Genomic DNA, 21924 nt, shown 5'->3' on the forward strand with positions numbered 1-21924 from the left:
ATAAATAGGGACAAAAAGGAATACACCTTCTTTTCAGCAGTGCATGGTGCATTCACAAAAATTGACCATGTACTAGGGCACAAACTCATTGCAAACAAGTGCAAAAGGGCAGAAATAATAAATGCAACCTTCTCAGACCACAATGCAATAAAAATAATAATTAGTAAGGATACATGGATAGATAAATCAAAAATTAATTGGAAATTAAACGATATGATTCTCCAAAACCAGCTAAAGAACAAATCGTGGAAACAATTAATAACTTCATTGAAGAAAATGACAATGGTGAGACATCCTTTCAAAACCTATGGGATGCAGCCAAAGCAGTACTCAGGGGGAAATTTATATCCTTGAGTTCATATATTAACAAATTAAGAAGGGCAGAGGTCAATGAATTGGGCATGCAAATTAAGAAACTAGAAAGTGAACAAATTAAAAATCCTCAGATGAAGACTAAATTAGAGATCCTAAAACTCAAAGGAGAAATTAATAAAATTGAAAGTCAAAGAACTATTGATTTAATAAATAAGACTAGAAGCTGGTACTTTGAAAAAACAAATAAAATTGACAAAGTACTAGTCAGTCTAATTAAAAAAAGGAAAGAAAAAAACCAAATTGACAGTATCCAAGATGAAAAGGGAGACCTCACATCTAATGAAGAGGAAATTAAGGCAATCATTAAAAATTACTATGCCCAATGATATGGCAAAAATATGGCAATCTAAGTGATATTGATGAATACTTACAAAAATATAAATTGCCTAGACTAACAGAAGAAGAAATAAATTACCTAAACAACCCCATATCAGAAAAAGAAATTGAACAAGCCATCAAAGAACTCCCTAAGAAAAAATCCCCAGGTCCAGATGGTTTCACAAATGAATTCTATCAAACATTCAAAGAACAGCTAACCCCAATACTATACAAACTATTTGACAGAATAAGCCAAGAAGGGGTTCTACCAAATTCTTTTTACGACACAAACATGGTACTGATCCCAAAGCCAGGCAGGTCAAAAACAGAGGAAAAAAACTATAGACCAATCTCCCTAATGAATATAGATGCAAAAATCTTAAATAGGATACTAGCAAAAAGACTCCAGCAAGTCATCACAAGGGTTATTCACTACAATCAGGTAGGATTCATACCAGGAATGCAAGGATGGTTCAATATTAGGAAAACCATCAACATAATTGACCATATAAACAAGCAAACTGACAAAAATCACAAGATTATCTCAATAGATGCAGAAAAAGCCTTTGACAAAATACAACACCCATTCCTATTGAAAACACTAGAAAGTATAGGAATAGAAGGGCCTTTCCTAAAAATAATAAACAGTATATAGCTAAACCCATCAGCAAATGTCATCTGCAATGGGGAAAAACTCAAAGCCTTCCCAATAAGATCAGGAGTAAAATAAGGATGCCCATTATCACCTTTATTATTTAATATTGTGCTAGAAACACTAGCAGTAGCAATTAGAGAAGAAAAAGAAATTGAAGGTATTAAAATTGGCAATGAGGAGACCAAGCTGTCACTCTTTGAGGATATGATGATTTACTTAAAGAATCCTAGGAAATCAACCAAAAAGCTAATCGAAATAATCAACAACTTTAGCAAAGTTGCAGGATACAAAATAAACCCACATAAGTCATCAGCATTTCTATATATCTCCAACCCAGTTCAGCGGCAAGAATTAGAAAGAGAAATTCCATTTAAAGTCACCCGAGACTATATAAAATACTTAGGAATATCTGCCGAGACAAACACAGAAACTATATGAGCCCAACTACAAAACACTCTCCACACAATTAAAACTAGATCTAAACAACTGGAAAAATATTGATTGCTCATGGGTGGGACGAGCTAACATAATAAAAATGACCATCCTACCCAAACTTATATATCTATTTAGTGCCATACCCATTGAACTACCAAAAAACTATTTTACTGAACTAGAGAAAATGATTACAAAGTTCATTTGGAAGAATAAAGGATCAAGGATATCCAAAGGATACAAAGGAAGGTGGCCTTGCAGTCCCAGATCTCAAACTTTATTACAAAGCAGTGGTCATCAAATCAATTTGGTACTGGCTAAGAGACAGAAAGGAGGATCAGTGGAATAGACTTGGGGTAAAAGACCTCAGCAAGACAGTCTTTGACAAACCCAAAGACCCCAGCTTTTGGGACAAAAATCCACTATTTGATAAAAACTGCTGGGAAAATTGGAAGACAGTGTGGGAGAGATTAGGTCTGGATCAACACCTCACACCCTACACCAAGATAAATTCAGAATGGGTGAATGACTTGAACATAAAGAAGGAAACTATAAGTAAATTAGGCAAACACAGAATAGTATACATATCAGACCGTTGGGAAGGGAAAGATTTTAAAACCAAGCAAGACTTAGAAAGAGTCACAAAATGCAAAAGAAATAATTTTGACTACATCAAATTAAAAAGTTTTTATACAAACAAAACCAATGTAACTAAAATCAGAAGGGAAGCAACAAATTGGGAAACAATCTTCACAACAAAAACCTCTGACAAAGGTCTAATTACTCAAATCTATAAAGAGCTAAACCAGTCGTACAAAAAATCAAGCCATTCTCCAATTGAAAAATGGGCAAGGGACATGAATAGGCACTTTTCAGTTAAAGAAATCAAGACTATTAATAAGCACATGAAAAAGTGTTCTAGATCTCTTATAATCAGAGAGATGTAAATCAAAACAACTCTGAGGTATCACCTCACACCTAGCAGATTGTTCAACATGACAGCAAAGGAAAGTAATGAATGCTGGAGGGGATGTGGCAAAGTAGGGACATTAATGCATTGCTGGTGGAGTTGTGAATTGATCCAACCATTCTGGAGGGCAATTTGGAACTATGCCCAAAGGACACTAAAAGACTGTCTGCCCTTTGATCCAGCTATAGCACTGCTGGGTTTGTACCCCAAAGAGATAATAAGGAAAAAGACTTGTACAAGAATATTCATAGCTGCACTCTTTGTGGTGGCCAAAAATCGGAAAATGAGGGGATGCCCTTCAATTGGAGAATGGCTGAACAAATTGTGTTATGTTGGTGATGGAATACTATTGTGCTAAAAGGAATAATAAAGTGGAGGAATTTCATGGAGACTGGAACAACCTCCAGGAAGTGATGCAGAGTGAGAGGAGCAGAACCAGGAGAACACTGTACACAGAGACTGACACATTGTGGTACAAGAGAACGTAATGGACTTCTCTAGTAATGGCTTTACAATGTCCCTGAACAACCTGCAGCTATCTACGAGAAAAACAAAACTATCCTCAAGCAGAGGACAAACTGAAGGAGTAAAACCACAAAGGAAAAGCAACTGCTTGACTACAGAGGTTGAGGGGACATGATGGAGGAGAGACGCTAAATGAGCACCCTAATGCAAATACCAACAACAAGGAAATGGATTCAGAGCAAGGACACATGTGATACCCCAGAAGAATGGCCCGTCGGCCAGGGAAGGGGTGGCAGGGGGGTGGGAGTGGGTGCTGGGGGAGGGAGGGCAGGGGGAGGGGAGGAAAAGAAAATGATCTGTTTCCAATGAACAATGTATGAAAATGACCAAATAATGTTTTAAAAACTAAAAAAAAAAAGAACCAGGTAAAGAAAACCCAATGTAAGAACAATGAAATGATCATTTATAAATGAGAAAACACATCTGATGACTACACTTTGGGGGCCTAGTTGAACTGAGGGGTAGAGGTGGGATTTTTTTTTTGGCTTGTCATATTTCATTTTTAAGGAGAAAAATCTTATTGTCAGAAATGACTCAAAAGCTTTTCTCCAAGAAGAAAACTGTGAAAATAATTTGCCCTTGAAGATAACCAAAATATTGATCTCCACTGGAAAGGTATAAGAGTCCTCGTTAAAGAATGACAGAGAAAAAAAAACTAAGTTGATTTTGCCAATTTGACAAAATAAGTAGTTACATTTGTTGTGTGACATGTATAAAAATTTGCAATCTACAGAATGTCAGCTGAACCAGTTAGGATTTTATATTCAAAAAGTTGTCTATCTACCATATGTCAAAAATCATACAAGAAGCTTTAAAGAAATAATTTGGTTTATAACCTTCTAAAACCAAACAAAGCAAATTTAAAAATTAACAAAAAGAAAGAGTATCAAAAAAGATGTGCTCACCAAAAGTATATGCTGGCATCATGCCCAGTGTAAATAATAAATCAGAGAGGCATTCTTCATGAATGATGAGGGCTCCCAGAAGACCCTGTTTATAGTTTATACAGCACATCTTGTTAATGGCAACCAGCTTCAGAAAATTGTAAGTCTCCAGAGTGAATTGTTAGGCTATATTCACTTAAGAGCCTACAGCCCAACTATGCATACAGGAAAAACCAAGTGCTTTGTCTCTCACTACCCAGTTCTGGATCACACATTCAAGGCAGAATAGAAAAAGGCTCTATGCCCAAGAGTGGCACTCTGGAGTGAGGAATAGTCTCTTGCCCTGGGCTATGAACAAGGGAAAAGGGAAGTTCAAAAACAAGTAAGCATCAGCAGTGTAATTCAAGCCTCTAGAACAGAGCATAATCTCAGTTTCAGCTCCTAGCCCAATCTAAATTCTACAGAGGAATACTCAGGGCAGGAATCCAAAACCAGAGAGAAGCCTGTAATTCTGTCACTCTAAACTGAAAAGCTTCCCAGGTGGCTGATAGTGAGTGAGGCCCACAGTTTGCTGTTGCATACACCCAAACCCAGATCAATAGCTTACAGAGCTCTGATAGGGGAAGCACAATGAGACTTTGCCCTAAAATCACACCATGTTGTAGGAACTGAAAGTTTATAGTTTTACAGCCTCAGCTGTCCCTGAAAAACCTTAAAAATAATCAGTATAGAGGCAACTAGATAACACAGTGGATACAGCATCAAGCCTGGAGCTGGGAGGACCTGGGGTCAAATTTGGCCTCAGATACTTCCTAGCTGTGTAAGTCTAGTCAAGTCACTTAATCTGAATTGCCTAGTCGTTGCTGCTTTTCCATCTTGGAACTCATACTAAGACAGAAAATAACGGTTTCAAAACAGAACAAGACAAAGCAATTGATACCCTAAGAAAGGACTAGGACAAAGATGGGCCCAGACTTTTCCCTCCAGAACTGCACAAAACCTGGCCCTTAATGTCAAGACCAAAATCAAGAAGTAGGTTGGAAGAATGAGCAAACAAATAAAATAATCCCACCAAAAAAGTTAGTAGGTGGCAGGGACTTTAAAGACACAAACCCAGAAAAGAATGACTTCAAAAGATCTACAAGCAAAATCTCAAAGAAAAAATAGCTTGGGTACAAATCAAACCAGAATGCCTGGAAGAGGTGAAACAAGACAATAAAAATAAAGTTAAAAATATTTTCTATCAATTAAATAAGACCCCTAGATGAAAAAAAATGGAAAAATAGATGAAAACCACATATGAAAGAAACAGAAAAGGAATTAACAATTTGGAAAGGGAATAAGCATTTATTCAGCACCTATTATGTGCAAATATTATCTTATTTGATCCTCACAACAATCCTAGGAGATAGATGCTGCTATTATCCCCATTTTACAAATGATGAAACTGAGGCAAACAGAGGTTAAGTGACTTGCCCAGGGTAAGTGTCTGAGGCTAGACATGAACCCAGGTCTTCACTTTAAGCCCAAAGCTCTTATTCACTAGTTGCGTCACACAAACCTTACCAAAGCAATAAGAAGCAAAACCGATCAAGAAGAAATCAATGACTCTATAAGGCATCAAGAAATATTAAAAACAAAGTCAAAAGCCTGAAAAAAAAGAAGAAAATAGAAGATAATTCATAAGGAAAATGACTGACCTAGAAATCAGATCTAGGAGAGATAATTTAAGAATCAATATGGCAAAGATACTAATTGAGATAATAGCTCTATCAAGGGTAGATTACAAAACTAAAACCTCAAAAATCAACAGTATTTCTCTATATAAAATAATAAGACACAAGAAGCAATGATAGAGAGGAAAATTATACTTCAAATAATTAAATGCATAAAATGTCTGAAGATCAACCTTTCAAAGCATCTAAAAGGTGTGTATGGTTTCAATTACAAAGTGCTCCTTAAAGAAATAAAGGATAATTTTAAGTAGCTGGAGATATATTAAGTCCTTATGCCTAGGCCATTCCAATATAATAAAAAACAGTACTAACAAAATTAATGATGTGCTTCCTCCCCAAAAGAATGTAAGCTCTTTGGCATTAAGGATTATGTTGACTGTGTACACAGAGGTGCTGTGTACCTTGCATGGCATATGTTGTTTAACAAACATTTGTTGTATGCTGATGTTATGAGAACTGTGTCAAGTCTAGAGGTCCTTCTCAATGTATTTGGAAAATGACATACTGTTTTCAATGATCCTAAACAAATAGCTTATTTCAGACCTTTTTTCAACAAATCAGTTTTCCTTCTAATTTTATATGAATGTGAATCATGGAACACTAATGATCTCAGAAGAATCAAAACTGAGAATGAGGTAAAGGGAAAATAGGAACCAATAATGATTGCAATGTTAATTTATATAAAAAACAACATAATAGGTCAGATAAAGAGCTGACAATATTGTGAGGGGGAGGGATATTGACAGACACTCAAAATGGTACATACAATTTTTTTCTACCCAGAGTATGGTTTCTAGTACAATAAAGTAGATCCTAATAAAAATGTTAGGGAGGGACAAGGACCTCACAGGATGGAGGAGTTGCAACCTAAACCAATGCCTCATAAAGCCACTCAAATTTAATCTACTGAATGACCAAAAAGACCTCTGAGATACTCTAATACTCCTCTGAAAAGTGCTGGTCTAGATGGTGGGAAGATTCATAATCTATATGATAGATGATTGTTTCCCTCAGGGAGGCCAATGTCCAGTTGAGATAGTAAGGCATGAAATAAATCTAATTGCCTCACACTGCCTCATTAAGATGATGAAAAGAGAAAGAGAGAAAGATACATTTTACCTGAAGTCCTCATGTTCAGTTCCTTTTAAAAAGAGGCCAATTGGACTCTTACCATTATTTATACTACTTCTATATCTAACTGTGGAACAGGAAATTTAGGAAGCCAGAACACTTCAAATGCATCTGCTAAGCAGTGGCTAAGTGAAGGTCATCAACTGGTTTAGAAGAGTATCTAAGTTTCTAAGTAATCTCCCTCATGAGTAAGAAGCTGACCTAATTAGAATTACTCTGAATTGTGAGCAGCCTGTGTAATTGACATTTTAGCAAGGAAAACTGAGAGCTTTAATCTAGAGTAAAAAGAAGACTCTTCAAAAAACCTTCGCAGTACAAAAGCAAAAGAGATTTTGGAAGGGCAATTACCACTGCTGTCTGTTTTTTTGGAGTGTGCACCAAATCAATCATGCCAAAATTCAATGCAAAACAGTACAGTTTAATGGAAAATATACGCAAATAATTTCAAAATAATCTGCTTCCCTCAGGAAATCGTGTTACCCTCTCCTGAGAAATGGCAACTAACTAGCCCAGCTGTTTGCTGTCAAAAGGAAAGAAATGGTATATGACTACTCATCTGTGGGTAGAAAAGATCTCAGTTAGAGTTGCATTCTGCAACATGCTAGATACTCCACATTTGTCTATATATCTGTGTTTTCAAATGTACCATATCTGAATGTTTCCAAACCGCTCAAGTACTTGTTGGGGGGATGTTATTTGACTTTTCAACTTATTCCCTCTGACCTTTAAAATAGAATCATTCATCTACATGATCACCCTCGAAATAACTCATTCATTTAACAAGCAAACATACATTAAGCACCCATTATCTAGAGGATACTATGAGGCATCAAGAATACAAAAATAAATGGTAACTTTTCAAGGACCTCTGAAAGCTCACCCCATTGAACAATGTATGCTAAAAAGTATGCTAACCCATTGTGTAGGCTTGAAAACTGGGATAAAGTTTAAAAACAGGAGACAAAACAATGTATTTTAATCTGATATTTTTTAAAATGCCATTTTAGTGCTTCATGATATCCAGTCATGGAGTCAAAACTTTAAATCCTACTGGGATAGATTTTTAAAATACTTTTACCACCACCATGAATATAGAACCTTTTGGTTTGTGACCCTAGGCAAGTCATTCAATCCTGTTTGCCCCAGTTTCTGCATCTATAAAATGAGCTAGAGAAGGAAATGGCAAAGCGCTTCTGTATTTCTGACCCCCCCAAAAAAAATATCCAAATGGAGTCACAAAGAGGTGTGACACTTACAGCTGAACAAGAACAAAAAAAAAATCAAAAAGCGGTCATCCAGATTCTGCTCGAAGAACCCCCCCCCCCCTCCCAAAGAGGTTCAGGAAACCCTTTCCTGCCATTTCATTGTTGAAACAATTCAAATGTTATGGAGTTTTTCTTCATTTCAGTCCTAGTTTTCCTCCGCAATTTCTCTGCAAAACTTTTGGTCTGTCCTTTTCTCACATGATAACCCTGAAAATATTTGAACATAGATATCATTTTCCTCCCTAAGTCTTCTCCCCAGGTTAAATATCCCCAATATTTTTTTGTCTTTCACATTAGTTTATTTACGGTTTGATTTTGGGGTTTTCCTTTTATAAGTATTCATTTACAACAATGGCCAAAATGGAAATATGATTATTAACTCAAATAATATTGCTTACCATCTCCAAGAGAGGGGAGGGAAAGGAGGAGGGACACAATTTGGATCTTATAATTTCAGAAAATGTATGTTGAAAGTTGTTATTACATGAAATTAGAAAAATAAAATATCTTTGATAAAAAGAATTATTTGTTCATAATCCTTTGACCATTTATGCATTGGGGAGTGGCTCATGATATTACATATTTGTTACTTCCAAAAATATCTTGGATGTTAAAAAATTTTGTTTTTAATTTTAAACATTATTTTATTTGGCCATTTCCAAACATTATTCACTGGAAACAAAGATCATTTTCTTTTCCTCCCCACAACCCCTCCCACCACCTTTCCCTCTCCCATAGCTGACGCACGACTCCACTGGTTATCACATGTGTTCTTGACTCGAACCCATTCCCCTGTTGTTGGTATTTGCATTAGAGTGTTCATTTAGAGTCTCTCCTCAGTCATATCCCCTCAACCCCTGTACTCAAGCAGTTGCTTTTCATCGGTGTTTTTACTCCCACAGTTTATCCTCTGCTTGTGGATAGGCTGCATTTATTATTTCTGCTTTTCTGCATTTGACTGCCATGTTTCTGTGACCTAGTGTATGATCTATTTTTGTGAATGTGCCATGTGATGCTGAAAAGAAGGTGTATTCCTTTTTGTCCCTATTTATTTTTCTCCATATGTCTATTAATTCTAATTTTTCTAAGATTTCATTCACCTCTTTTACCTCTTTCTTTTTTATTTTTTGGTTTGATTTATCTAAATTTGATAGTGGTTGGTTCAAGTCTCCCACTAATATGGTTTTACTGTCTATTTCCTCCTTCAATTCTCCTAGTTTCTCTATTAAAAATTTGGATGCTATACCATTTGGTGCATACATGTTGATTAGTGATATTTCCTCATTGTCTATACTCCCTTTTAACAGAATATATTTACCTTCCCTATCCCTTTTGATCAGGTCTATTTTTGCTTTAGCTTTGTCAGATATCATGATTGCAACTCTTGCCTTCTTTCTATCAGTTGAGGCCCAAAAGGTCTTACTCCAACCTTTAATTCTAACCTTGTGAATGTCAACCCACCTCATATGTTTTTCTTGAAGACAACAAATGGTAGGGTTTTGGGTTCTAATCCAATCTGCTATTTATCTACGTTTTATGGGTGAGTTCATCCCATTCACGTTCAAAGTTATGATTGTCATTTGTGGATTCGCTGGCATTTTGATATCTTCCCATAGTTCTGACCTTTCTTCTTTAGCTATCTCCTTTTGAACCAGTGATTTACTTTAGGTCAGTCCCCCTAGTCCTCTCCCTTGAGATGCTTCCCTTTCTAGCCCCTCCCTTTTTATGCTCCCTTCCCCTCCCCCCTCTCCTTCCCTCCCTTTTTATACTCCCTCTCCCCACCCCCTCCTTAATTTTCCTTTCTTTCTTGCCCTAATGGATAAGATAGAATTCAGGATCCCACTGGATCTAGATGTTCTTCCCTCTCAGATTTGATTTCACTGAGAGTAAGGTTTAAGTAATTCTACTTCACACTCTCTTCCTCTCCTTCTCATATGAGAGTTCTTCCCCTCCCCTTCCCATGTGTATCTTTATATGGGAAAGATTATTCTATTAAGTCCCCCCCTATTTCTTGAAGTAAATCTTAGTGTTATCGACGGTTCCCCCCTCCCTTTTCCTTTCTTTGCCTCCACTTTCCCCAAATCTTCTTGATGCCCCAATCTGTCCCTATGCATGTTTCTTCTAACTACTCTTATGATGCATACAATTTTTGAGAGTTACACAAAACATTTCCCCACATATTAATATATATAATTTGATGTAAATGTAGTCCTTATAGAAGAGAGTTTGACTTAAAGAAAGAGATAAGATTTATCTCCTTTTCCCTTTCTTTCATATTTACCTTTTCATGTTTCTCTTGCTTTCTGTGCTTGGATATCAAATTTTCCACTAACTTCTGGTCTTTTCTTAGCAAATGCTTGGAAATCTTCTATTTTGTTGAATGCCCATACTTTCCCCGGGAAGTATATAGTCAGTTTTGCTGAGTAGTTAATTCTTGGTTGGAGACCCAGCTCTCTCGCCTTTCTAAATATCGTGTTCCATGATTTACGGTCTCTTAGTGTGTTAGCCGCTAAGTCGTGTGTGATTCTTATGGGAGCCCCCTTATATCTGAAGCTCCTCTTCTTGGCTTCTTGTAGGATTTTCTCCTTTTCTTGGAAGCTCTTGAATTTGGCAATTACATTCCTAGGGGTTGTCTTTTGGGGATTTAGTATAGAGGGTGTTCTATGAACCCTTTCTATTTCTATTTTGCCCCCTTGCTCCAGAACGTGGGGGCAATTTTCTTTTATAATCTCCTGTAGAATAATATCGAGTTTATTGTTTATCGCTGGTTTTTCTGGGAGACCGATAATTCAGATGTTGTCTCTTCTTCCTCTGTTTTCCAAATTTGTGACCTTTTCAGTGAGATATTTTATGTTTTCTTCTAATTCATTAATTTTTTGGCTTTGCTTTATTGATTCTTGCTGTTTTATGATCTCACTTTCTTCAAGTTGCTTAATTCTGGTCATTAGGGACTGGTTTTGCTTTTCAGCTTTGTCTGCCCTTCTATTGGATGCTTCGAGCTCTTTTTTCAATTGAGCAGTCTTATCTGTCAGACTGCTGATCTCTTTCTCCCATTTTTCTTTCCAGGTTTCCATCTTTTGGATAAGTTCCAGTTTGAGATCTTCCAGAGCTTGTTGATAGTTTCCATTTTGGGAGGCATGTTCTGATTTTTTTTGGATTTCATCTTCATTCTCTTCTTTTCCTTGGGTACTTTCACCATAAAAGTTTTCAATAGTCACCTTTTTCCCTTTCTTCCTGGAGGCTTGATTTTGGGCCATGTGAGCCATCCCTTTGGTGGTTTTATTCCCCTTTCCTTTTTGGTCTGGGGTCTGGGTTATATGGGCGGTTTTTCTGTGAATTTAGGTTGCTTCAGACTAGTTCTTCCCAGCCTCCGAGGTTTCTTAGAGTGCTGGGTCCCTGATCACAGCCACACTGCCCAGGTGTTCAGCTCCGCCCAGATAATCAATGCGTGGTCCGCCCCTGGTGTTTAGCTCCGCCCAGATGCTCAGCGCAATGCTCCCTGGACCCCCTGTGTTCAGCACAGGATTCTCTCGTGAAACCGCCCTGAGACGTTTTTTCCTGGCAGTCCCCAGATTCCCAAGGACCCTGGAGTTCCCCCCCCAGACAGAGACATTCCCCACTCACTCGCTGTCCCAGTGAGAGCTCCTGTAGCTCACTCTGGTTTGGTGGGGGAGTTGGGGGGGGAAGGGCGGCTCAGTTCACGTTTTTGTGCAAGCTTTTCCTCCTTCTTATTATAGTGTGGAAAAGTTCAAACTCCAAAAGTACCTTCGCCTCTGTGGTATACTGGGGAGTACTGGGGAGTCCTGTTCCTCCAAAGGTGATTTTTATGCTCCTTTGATGTATTCTATTTCATTCGGTGCCAGGGAGAGGAAGCGTGTGGCATCTAGATTGCAGCCATGATTACCCGGAAGTCCTCCCAATATTTTTTAACTGATCTTTATGTGACATGGTCTCTTGTCCTTTTGTCCCTTCCATCCACCATATTAGTCCTTTCTAAACTATAGCACCCACAACTGAACATGATACCACAGACGTTTCCTGACCAGACATTACTCCTAAAAACTATACTTCTCCTAAAGATCACCAAGATCACCTAAGCAATTTAGACTTCCATGTCACATTGCAATTAAGCATTAAGCTTATAATACATCAACTTCTATATATTTTATTCCAAAAAAACTGCTGATTAATCAAGTTATTCTCATCTTGTTCTTGGATTAAAAACAACTTCTCAAGTGTAAGACTATATTTAATCCTAGTGAATTTCAACTAATAAGATTTAGTCAAGAGAAGGAATGATTGAAAGCTGGCTTTAAAGAGGGAAACTAGGAAGCCCTGGGTTCACATTCTGATGCATATTAATTATGTGACCCTGAAAAGTGGGTTCAAGTTCTGACACATGCTAGCTGTATAACCCTGGCTAGATCACTTAACCTCTCCATGTTCTAGTCTACCATGTCGATTAGAAACAGATCCCCTGCATGGCACATACGGACTTAGGAAAAAAAATAATTAACATTATCTATATTGTACTGTATTTATATTTATTTTGTTAAACATTCCCCAATTACATTTTATTTGGTTCCCAGCAACCAGTTATCCTGGTAAGTCCTTAATTTGACACCTCTGCCCTAATCAAGTCTTTAAGCCATATGTGGCAGAAAAGCTGCTGGCCCACACTGATTTTTTTTAAATTTCCTTACCTGGGAGTTCCTTGTATTAATCAAATAAGAGAATTTGTCATCCTAAGAATCAGTCAGTGCTCTAGCCTATAAAGATCTTTAGGGAGGTTAGTTGTCATCCAGCGAATTAGCTCTCCCTCCATACTTTGTGCTATTAGCAAATGAAATAAACAAGCTGTCTGTGCCTTCAAAAAGTATAGGACCAAGCACAGATCCCTGAGCAAAGGTAGTTGTGCTGATGAGAGAGAATGGCTCATATAGTTCCCTTCTTTCTGACATGGTCAATTCCATCTTGGAAAATGTCGTCCCTTCAATCCAAAGTTCAAAGACATACACTCCTCTATCATCTAAACTTTTCCAACCTTATCTTTCCTATTCAGCTACTCAAGTAGATAGTCCTCCATGCAGAAATACAGATTAACAGAGCAGAAAAACCAAAGCTAACAGAAAAGAGTGGTTTCCCAAGGACATATTTCAGCCTTGAAGATCTGAAAAGGTAAGCTGCTTTCTGTGTCCTCTTGCAACACACTTGTCTGTGACTTCTGTGTTCCTCTAATAAACTTCTACTGATCTTCCACAAGAAAGAAGTGATCTTTTTAACTGAATGACATATTCCTATAGAATGTGAGAAAGAGCATGTATACCTGAAATCTGTGTTTTCTTCATCATGGTTCTCTTTCAGAGGAAACGTCACCCTCTGCCCCACTGCTAGCACTGGGGTCATCCTTGCGAGAGACATTTCTTTCTTTACTTGACTCAGAAGGTCCCTTTGCTCTGGTCTTTTCTTTTCTCTGTTGCTGTTTTTCAAGCTTTGAAAGCTAGAGGAAATAAAAGGAAAATAAATTTGTATACATTACGTATATGCAACATATGTATATGTCTTCATGAACACAATATATAACCTAAGTAATAACCTAGTATCTCAACAATTTAGTTATATCAAAATAATATTAATCATGCACCTGATTCACTTAAATAGCTCAGTCATAGAATCATAGAATTTCAGAGTTCAAAAGATTCTGAGACATCAACTTATCCAATCCAGATCTGTTCTGCTTATAATAACATCATACCCACCTAACAATAATTAAACACTAATTCAGTTTTGAAGGAATATTATAAGATTATCTTCCATGGAAGATCTTTTTGAAAAGAAAACACATAACAATTCAAAAAAGTTTATGTCTCCCTGAGACGGATGAATTATATGGTCTCTTAAACAACTTGTCATATGATGTATTTTATAATGATGGCAAATGTAGTTTTCAGTGGAATCCTGTCTTGCAGTTCATTTCTTTTTTTTTTCTTTAAACCCTTACCTTCCATCTTAGAATCAATACTCAGTATTGCTTCCAAGGCAAAAGAATGGTAAGGAGTTGGCAATGGGGGGGAGAGGGTTAAATGACTTGCCCAGGGTCGCACCACTGGAAAGTATCTGAGGTCAGAATTTGAACCTAGGTAGGACCTCCTGTCTCTCAATCCACTGAACTACCAGCTTCCCCCTTGCAGTTCATTTCCTAAATGAGTTAACGAAGGTAAAGGAATTAACCATAAAATACTGAATATATTAAAGTTTTTAAAATATGCATTATTATAGAAAGAAAAACAATTAGATCACATACTTTTTTGGTTTGTTAAACTCCCAAGAATATAAACTTAGCAAAAGACAATCATAGTAACCTAAAAATAATAGCTCAAATTTATATTAAACACTACAATTTTTAGAGTCCTTTTCATAATTTCTCTTTAAGGAAAGGCATCATTCACCCTCAGAATTTTTGACCCGGTACAGTAGGCTCTGGTCACTATGTTTACATTAATCTTCACCATTCTGAAAAGCTATGTCAAGAGCAGATGTCATTGTTCCCATATTACTTTTGGGAGATTCAGTGGTATACAGTGGCTTGAAGGCCTGTTCAACAAGTCAGCAATATAGCTTAGCAAAGTTGTGAAAATACCTTCAGTGAATATGACTCCTCTTGAATCAAATGCTTCTTTAAAAAGACAATTCTATAAGTTTTCCCCAGGGCTTGTGGTTGTGAATACTGTTTTTATACTTACTAAAAATATATACTGTTTTTATGTTGCTTTAATTCTAGCTATTATCTCTCACATAAGGTCTATTCTACAGAGGAGGAATATCTAATCAGAGTAAGTCAAAAATGACAAAAGAAAACTGCAAATCCTGAGAAGTCATCATTACTAGGAGTTTTACAGAAGCTAATATGGATGGAAAAATTCTTTTCCAACCAACTCATTGCAAGGATTCAAAGGAAATCTTTCACAATGTAAGTTATAGGAATCAAATGTCTATTTTTTAAACTATAAGGCAGTTATTATTGTTGAGACTAACTATACTTGCAGTCTCATTGATGTCAAAAAGATGTGTTGACAGAATACCAAGAGTCAGAAATTCCCAACCTTAATTACCTTAAGAGAGGATATGAACTATTAGAAATATAGTATTAATGTATTCCTCCAGCCAATTTCTCTTCAACTTATAGTTTTGGAGAACAATGAGGGTTAAGGGACTTGCTCAGATTTATACAGTCACTATAAATCAGAGGTGAGATTTGAACTCCCATCTTACTGGCTTCAATGCTGCCTCTCTAACCACTACACACAACACTGTCTTCTTTGAAAAAATTCTATACCTTGATAAATCCATACCTTTGGTATTCAGTAAAGCCTTGACTTTGGAAGAGTCACAATTTTCCTATGCCACCATTTCTTCATTTTGAAGACAGCCTTAACAAATTCAGTTTATATAACAACATTTTTAAGAAAATGAAATCATACTGCTATTTGTGTCCAAATTAATAGAAATTTAAAATATTTGATAAATATACATATAAATGCATAATTATTTATAATTAGTAACAAATGAAATAATAAAAACTATTGTATGGCATAGGTCAAGTTGCTCAAACTCTTTGTGGCTCTTTATTCTCAAATCTAAAATGAGGTTAGACAGTGAATATTAGATTGCAAGGTGATTTGAAGGAAATCTGCAATGACTACAATTGAACTGAAATGCTGAGACCAACACAATTGTTCATCTATCTTGACAAAGTATTTTGAAAGAAAAAACTTAACCTGACATTTATTTGGGACTCAATTATACAAATTTGCAATTTCCAACAAACACCGATTAATAGCCTATTATCAGCAAGGCATTATGCTAGCCATTAAGCTAGTATACAAAGACAAAAACTATGAAAAGAATCAAGTTGTATCCTCAAGGAGTTTATGTATTACTAGAAGATATAATATGTAAAAAATGAAGAAGGTAAGAGGGAATCAATAAAAGCTTTCATGGAGAGCTGGCATCTAAACCAGTCCTGGAGGAATTTAAAAGATTTACAGAGGCAGAGGTAAATAGGTAGATGGTGCAATGGATAGAGTGCTAGGCCTCAAGTCAGGAGAAATCTGAGTTCAAATCCAGCCTCAGATACTTAAATACTTAATGTACTTAATACTTAAATACTGGATGTATGACCCTGGACAAGTCACTCTGCTTCAATTTCCTCCTATGTAAAATAAGGTGGAAAGGAAATGGCAAAATGTTTCAGTATTCTTGTTAAGAAAACCCCAAATGGAATAACAAGGAGTCAAACATTATTGAAAAACAACAAAAGAGGAAGTGGTGAAAAGGCAAGGCATTTTAGAAATGAAAAATGACCTGTGCCAGTAAGCCAGTTTAGTCCTAACATAAAGGGAAAGGTAGTGATATAAAATGAGTCTGGAATGGTAGGACAGAGGCAGAGAACATAATTAAATACAAGTTTGAAAAGTTTGAATTTTTTTACATAACAAAGAACACCTGGAATTTGTTTTTGTTTTTTAAATATGAAGGTTAACAGTCAAACCTGTGCTTTAGAAAAATTATTTTGGCAACTGTGTAGAGAAAGGGATAGAGAGGCAGAGACCAATTAGGCTCAAGCAACAGACGAAAACAGACAAGTTAGGAGGTAAAATGGGCCTCAAACAAGGTTGTAGTTATATGAGCAGAGAGGATAAAAAAGCAAGATGCTATGGAGACAAAAGTGTCAAGACTTGTTTACTGAAAGTGAGAATTAAGAGGAAAGAATCAAGGATGTTATGTAATTAGTTAGTTCATTGAAGTATGGAGGCCTGTAATAGAAAAAGTGAAGTGTGGGACTTCCGGGCTAAAATGGCCACAGACTAGATGCAAGGGAATTTCTCCCCTCACTACCTACTGATATAAAGTACCTCAAAAAGACAAAGACCAAAATCAGACAAGTGAAGGTACTCCTCTGTAGGGCACAGCCTTTAAGGTAAGCAGGGTTTGGGCATTTCCACGCTATAAGGGAATAAAATTATCCCTACCAAATCACAAGCTGATCACTCCTCCCCCACTCCACCTATGGCACCAGAGTCAGAGCCAGCTCACCAGAGTCAAAGTGAACATGGGGCAATGACCAGGTCCTCAAGGGGCTAGCTGGGAACACCATAGACTTAACCCACAGAGCAGTGAGACTTGGGACCCCAAGCGACTGAGGAACGCAGAGATTGGGTGTGGAGATAGGACAAAGAGGGGCTGTTGTGAAGATTGGAGTTATCTATCTTCTGATTGCAACAATGAAGGTACTTAGCTCTTACAAGGTGAGAACTAAAGAATGGGCAATCCTGGAGAAAAGCATCTGCTGTGATTGGTAGACGTGAAAATTTAGAGGAGGTGACACAAGAGAAAAGGTCTTTAAATAGAGGGGAAAAGACTAAAGAGTCATTTGGATTCTGACATTCAGATGAGTTCAGAGACAGTCACCTGGGCTTGTAGTGAAAGGATGGAGGAATGACAGGAAGACCAACACCCAGACTTCTTTTAGACTATTACCATTGGTAAGTGAAAAGCTGACTTAGTGATCTCTCTCTCTCTCTCTCTCTCTCTCTCTCTCTCTCTCTCTCTCTCTCTCTCTCTCTCTCTCTCTCTCTCTCTCTCTCTCTCTCTCTCTCTCTCTCTCTCTCTCTCTCTCTCTCTCTCTCTCTCTCTCTCTCTCTCTCTCTCTCTCTCTCTCTCTCTCTCTCTCTCTCTTTCCCCCTCCCTCCTTAATATCTTCCTTCTATCGTAAATACTGTAAATAAAACTACCATAAACTCCGTTTACTTTAATAATTCATTTTGGAATTCAGAAATTAAATCCCTGGTGACCACCTAATTAATATATTATATTTCACAATCCAACCAGAATTTAATTTTAACACTGTGCACAGCAGACTCAGCAGAGACTGAAAAATAGCCTCAAGCAAAAACCTCTCCATAGCTCAATAAACAGAGAGCCTGCCCTTCTCATTCAGACTTCTGGATGGGAAGGGAAGGAAGAACTACCACAAAAATGGCTACCAGCACCCAGGAATGACAATCTGCAATTTCAAAAAAAAAAAAATACAAAGAAAAAAACCTTGACCCTCAATAATTTCTACTGAGGAAAACCCCAGACTACAGAGGACACAACAGAGGATGACAAACAACTAAACACATCCAAACCTTCCCAAAAAATGGAAATTGGTCACAAGCTCTGGAGAAGCTCAGATTTGAGATGATAAATGAAGTGAGAAAGATAGAAGAAACTTGGCAAGAAAAGTAGGAAATAGTTGAAAAATGAAATAACAGTTTAAAACACAGAATACCCCACTTGGAAAAAGAAGCCCCAAAATCAAATGAAAGGACAAGAAAACTGAAGAAGAGAAATGACCTGCTAGATGCCATGAAAAGTAGTATAGACCAAACTGAAAAGGAAAATCAAAAGATCAAAGCTGAAAACCAGTCTTTAAAAACTAAAATTGGACAAGTAGAAGCTAATGATTTCACAAGACAGCAAGAATTAATAAAGCAAAGTAAAAAGAATGACAAATTGGAAGGAAGCATGAAATATCTCATTGAGAAGATGGATGACTTAGAAAGGTCCAGGAGAGACAATTTGAGAATCATAGGTCTACCTGAAAACCTGGAAATAAACAGAAACTTTGACACCATACTACAAGAAATTTTCCAAGAAAACTGCCCTTACACTCTTGAACAAGAGGGCAAAATAGACAATGAAAGAATTGATAGATCACCCCCTCCATTAAATCCTCAAAAGACAACCCCTAGGAATGTAATTGCCAAATGTGAGAACTTCCAAGCTAAGGAGAAAATATTGCAAGAAGCCAGAAAGAAACAATTCAGATATTAAGGAGCACCAATCAGGATTACACAGGATCTGGAAGCCTTCACACTAAAGGACTGTAAGGCTTGGAATATGATATTCAAAAAAAGGCAAGAGAATTGGGTCTACAACCAAGGATCACCTACCCATCAAAACTGACTATATACTTCCATGGAAAAGTATGGGCATTTAACAAAATAAAAGATTTCCACATATTTCTAAAGAAAACACCAGAACTAAATGGAAAATTTGATGACCAAATACAAAACTGAAGAGAAACATGAAAAGGTAAACAAAAAGAGAGGGATTTTTTTTCTTTTAAGGGCTTCAGTAAGGTCAAATTGTTTATATGGAAAAATGCTATTTGTAATTTTCAAAAACTGTATGAACTATCATAGTAGTTAGAAGAATTATTCATAGGTAGTGGTTGAGGTACTAAGTGGTTTAAGATAATATGTAAAAAAAAAAAGATTTGGGAGAATAGAAGATGGCACCAAGAAAAACTTGAAGGAATAAGAAAAATAGGATAAATTATACTACAAAGAGAGGCACATGGGAGGGAAAGGGGAAGAATACTATTATAAGAAGGAGAGGAAGAGAGTGCTAATGGGTAATACTTAAACCTTACACTCAGTGGAATCAATTCTGAGAGGGAAGGGTATCTCGATCCATTGAGGTATCGAATTCTATCTTACCTGACAGGGAAGTTGAGAGGGGAACTTTCAGTACTTTTGCCTTACTATAAGTATGGGTTTAAGTATTTTTCATTGTTCAGCAAGGAGTTTACAATTTTATCTTCCCCTAAAGTATGCTTAAGTAGGGGTGGAGTAGAGGTCTCACATTCCTGATCTAAGTGCCTTCATTGTTTAAAATGGGGAATGGTCATAACCAAGTGTAATGAAGTAGGGCCTGAGAATTTTTAAGATTCACAGAATCAACTAAAAAGTCAGTGGAAATAATCAACAACTTTAGCAAACTTGCAGGATACAAAATAAACCCATAGAAGTCACCAGCATTTCTATATAATTCCAATACATCTCAGCAGGAAAAGTTAGAAAGAGAAATCCCATTTAAAATCAACCTAGATAATATAAAATATTTGGGAATCTATTTGCCAAGACAAACACAAGAATTATATGAACACAACTATAAAATGCTTTCCACACAATTAAAGCTAGATCTAAACAATTGGGAAAAACATTAATTGCTCAATGGTAAGACAAACTAACATAATAAAAATGACAATCCTATCCAAATTAATTTACTTATTCAGTGCCATACCTATCAAACTACCAAGAAACTTCTTTACTGCATTAGAAAAAATCATAACAAAGTTCATTTGGAAGAACAGAAGATCAAGAATATCAAGGGAAATTATGGAAAAAATGTGAAGGATGGAGGCCTAGCAGTACGAGATCTTAAACTGTACTATAAAGCCGTGGTCATCAAAACAATATGGTACTGGCTAAGAGACAAAAGGGAGGATTAGTGGAATAGACTTGGGGTGAGTGACCTCAGCAAGACAGTCTATGACAAGCCCAAGGATTCCAACTTTCAGTACAAAAATCCACTATTTGATAAAAACTGCTAGGGAATCATGGAGATAAGAGAATTAGAAACAGAGTGAAGCTAGATTGTATAGTGGATAGGGAGTTGGACTTAAGAGTCAGAAAAACCAGAGTTTGAATACTGTCTCTGATATTTAAGTGAGTGAACAAATCACTTAACTCCTGTCTGCCTCATTCACTTAACTCCTGTCTGCCTCATTTTCCACATCTGCTAAATTAGGGTACAAATAGTATCTGACTCATAGGATTACTGTGAGGATCAAATGAGAAAAAAGATATAAAGCATACAAATATTAAAGTGTTATATAAATATTATTATTATTATTATTACTCCAACCCTTCCATTTAACTAATGGGGGCAGGGGGGGAGCCCAAGAAAGTTCCTTAAACAAGGGCATACATTGTAAGCAACAATGTCAGCACTTGAACCTAGTCAGTCAACAAGCTTTTATTAAGGGGGCAACTAGGCAGCTCAGTGGATTGAGAGCCAGTTCTAGAAACAGAAGGTACTGGGTTCAAATCTGACCTCAGACACTTCCTAGCTGTGTGACCCTGGGCAAGTCACTTAACCCCCATTGCCTAGCATTTACTGCTCTTCTGCCTTAGAACCAATACATAGTATTGATTCTAATATGGAAGGTAAGGGTTAAAAAAAGAAAGCTTTTATTACATGCTTGTCATGTGCCCATGTAGAGTAAGAATATCAGACTTTTATAGGTCCACATGAACAACTGTTCTGTATTTAAAACAATTCCAAATGCAGCATTCTTTCCATTAGAGGGTTTTTTTCCTTCTATGCTTCCTTTGCCCAAGCAGATGTGAATAAAATCTTATGCAAGGAAGTAAGCACTGATAATAATCGTTAACATAAAACTTTGGGAGAGGTACTATTATTACCCCTATTTTATAGTACCTAAAAAAATGCCAGAAAATTAAATCTCTGCTATATCTAGAGTAATTAAAAACAAGTCCACTACGTATTAATATAATTCACAGTAAAAAAACTGACCAAAAATATTTCATGAAATAACACTGCAAAATTTAAATAAATAAAACCCCCACAAAATATCCCCATGCATTGCACACCTGAGTGGACTAAATAAAATCACCACAAAGAAATTCACAGGTTTGTGTTTTATGATCTGGATGTAGGGCCTCCTATCTGATTCCCACATATCAGTAACCCAATCTTAGTCAACAGTGTACACCCACAT

At 36.7% G+C, this 21924-nt stretch overlaps 1 protein-coding gene across 1 annotated transcript in view; it reads right to left on the reverse strand.

Moving 5' to 3' along the window:
• DTD1 (D-aminoacyl-tRNA deacylase 1) overlaps positions 1-21924 on the reverse strand; it is a 211019-nt gene that overhangs the window by 18031 nt on the left and 171064 nt on the right. The window contains exon 5 of the mRNA XM_001374082.4: positions 13618-13791. Within this exon, the coding sequence (XP_001374119.1) occupies positions 13639-13791 (153 nt within the window). The 3' untranslated portion in view covers positions 13618-13638. The remainder of the gene's footprint in view (positions 1-13617; positions 13792-21924) is intronic.

Source organism: Monodelphis domestica, chromosome 1, assembly GCF_027887165.1.
Source record: "Monodelphis domestica isolate mMonDom1 chromosome 1, mMonDom1.pri, whole genome shotgun sequence".
NCBI lineage: Eukaryota > Metazoa > Chordata > Mammalia > Didelphimorphia > Didelphidae > Monodelphis > Monodelphis domestica.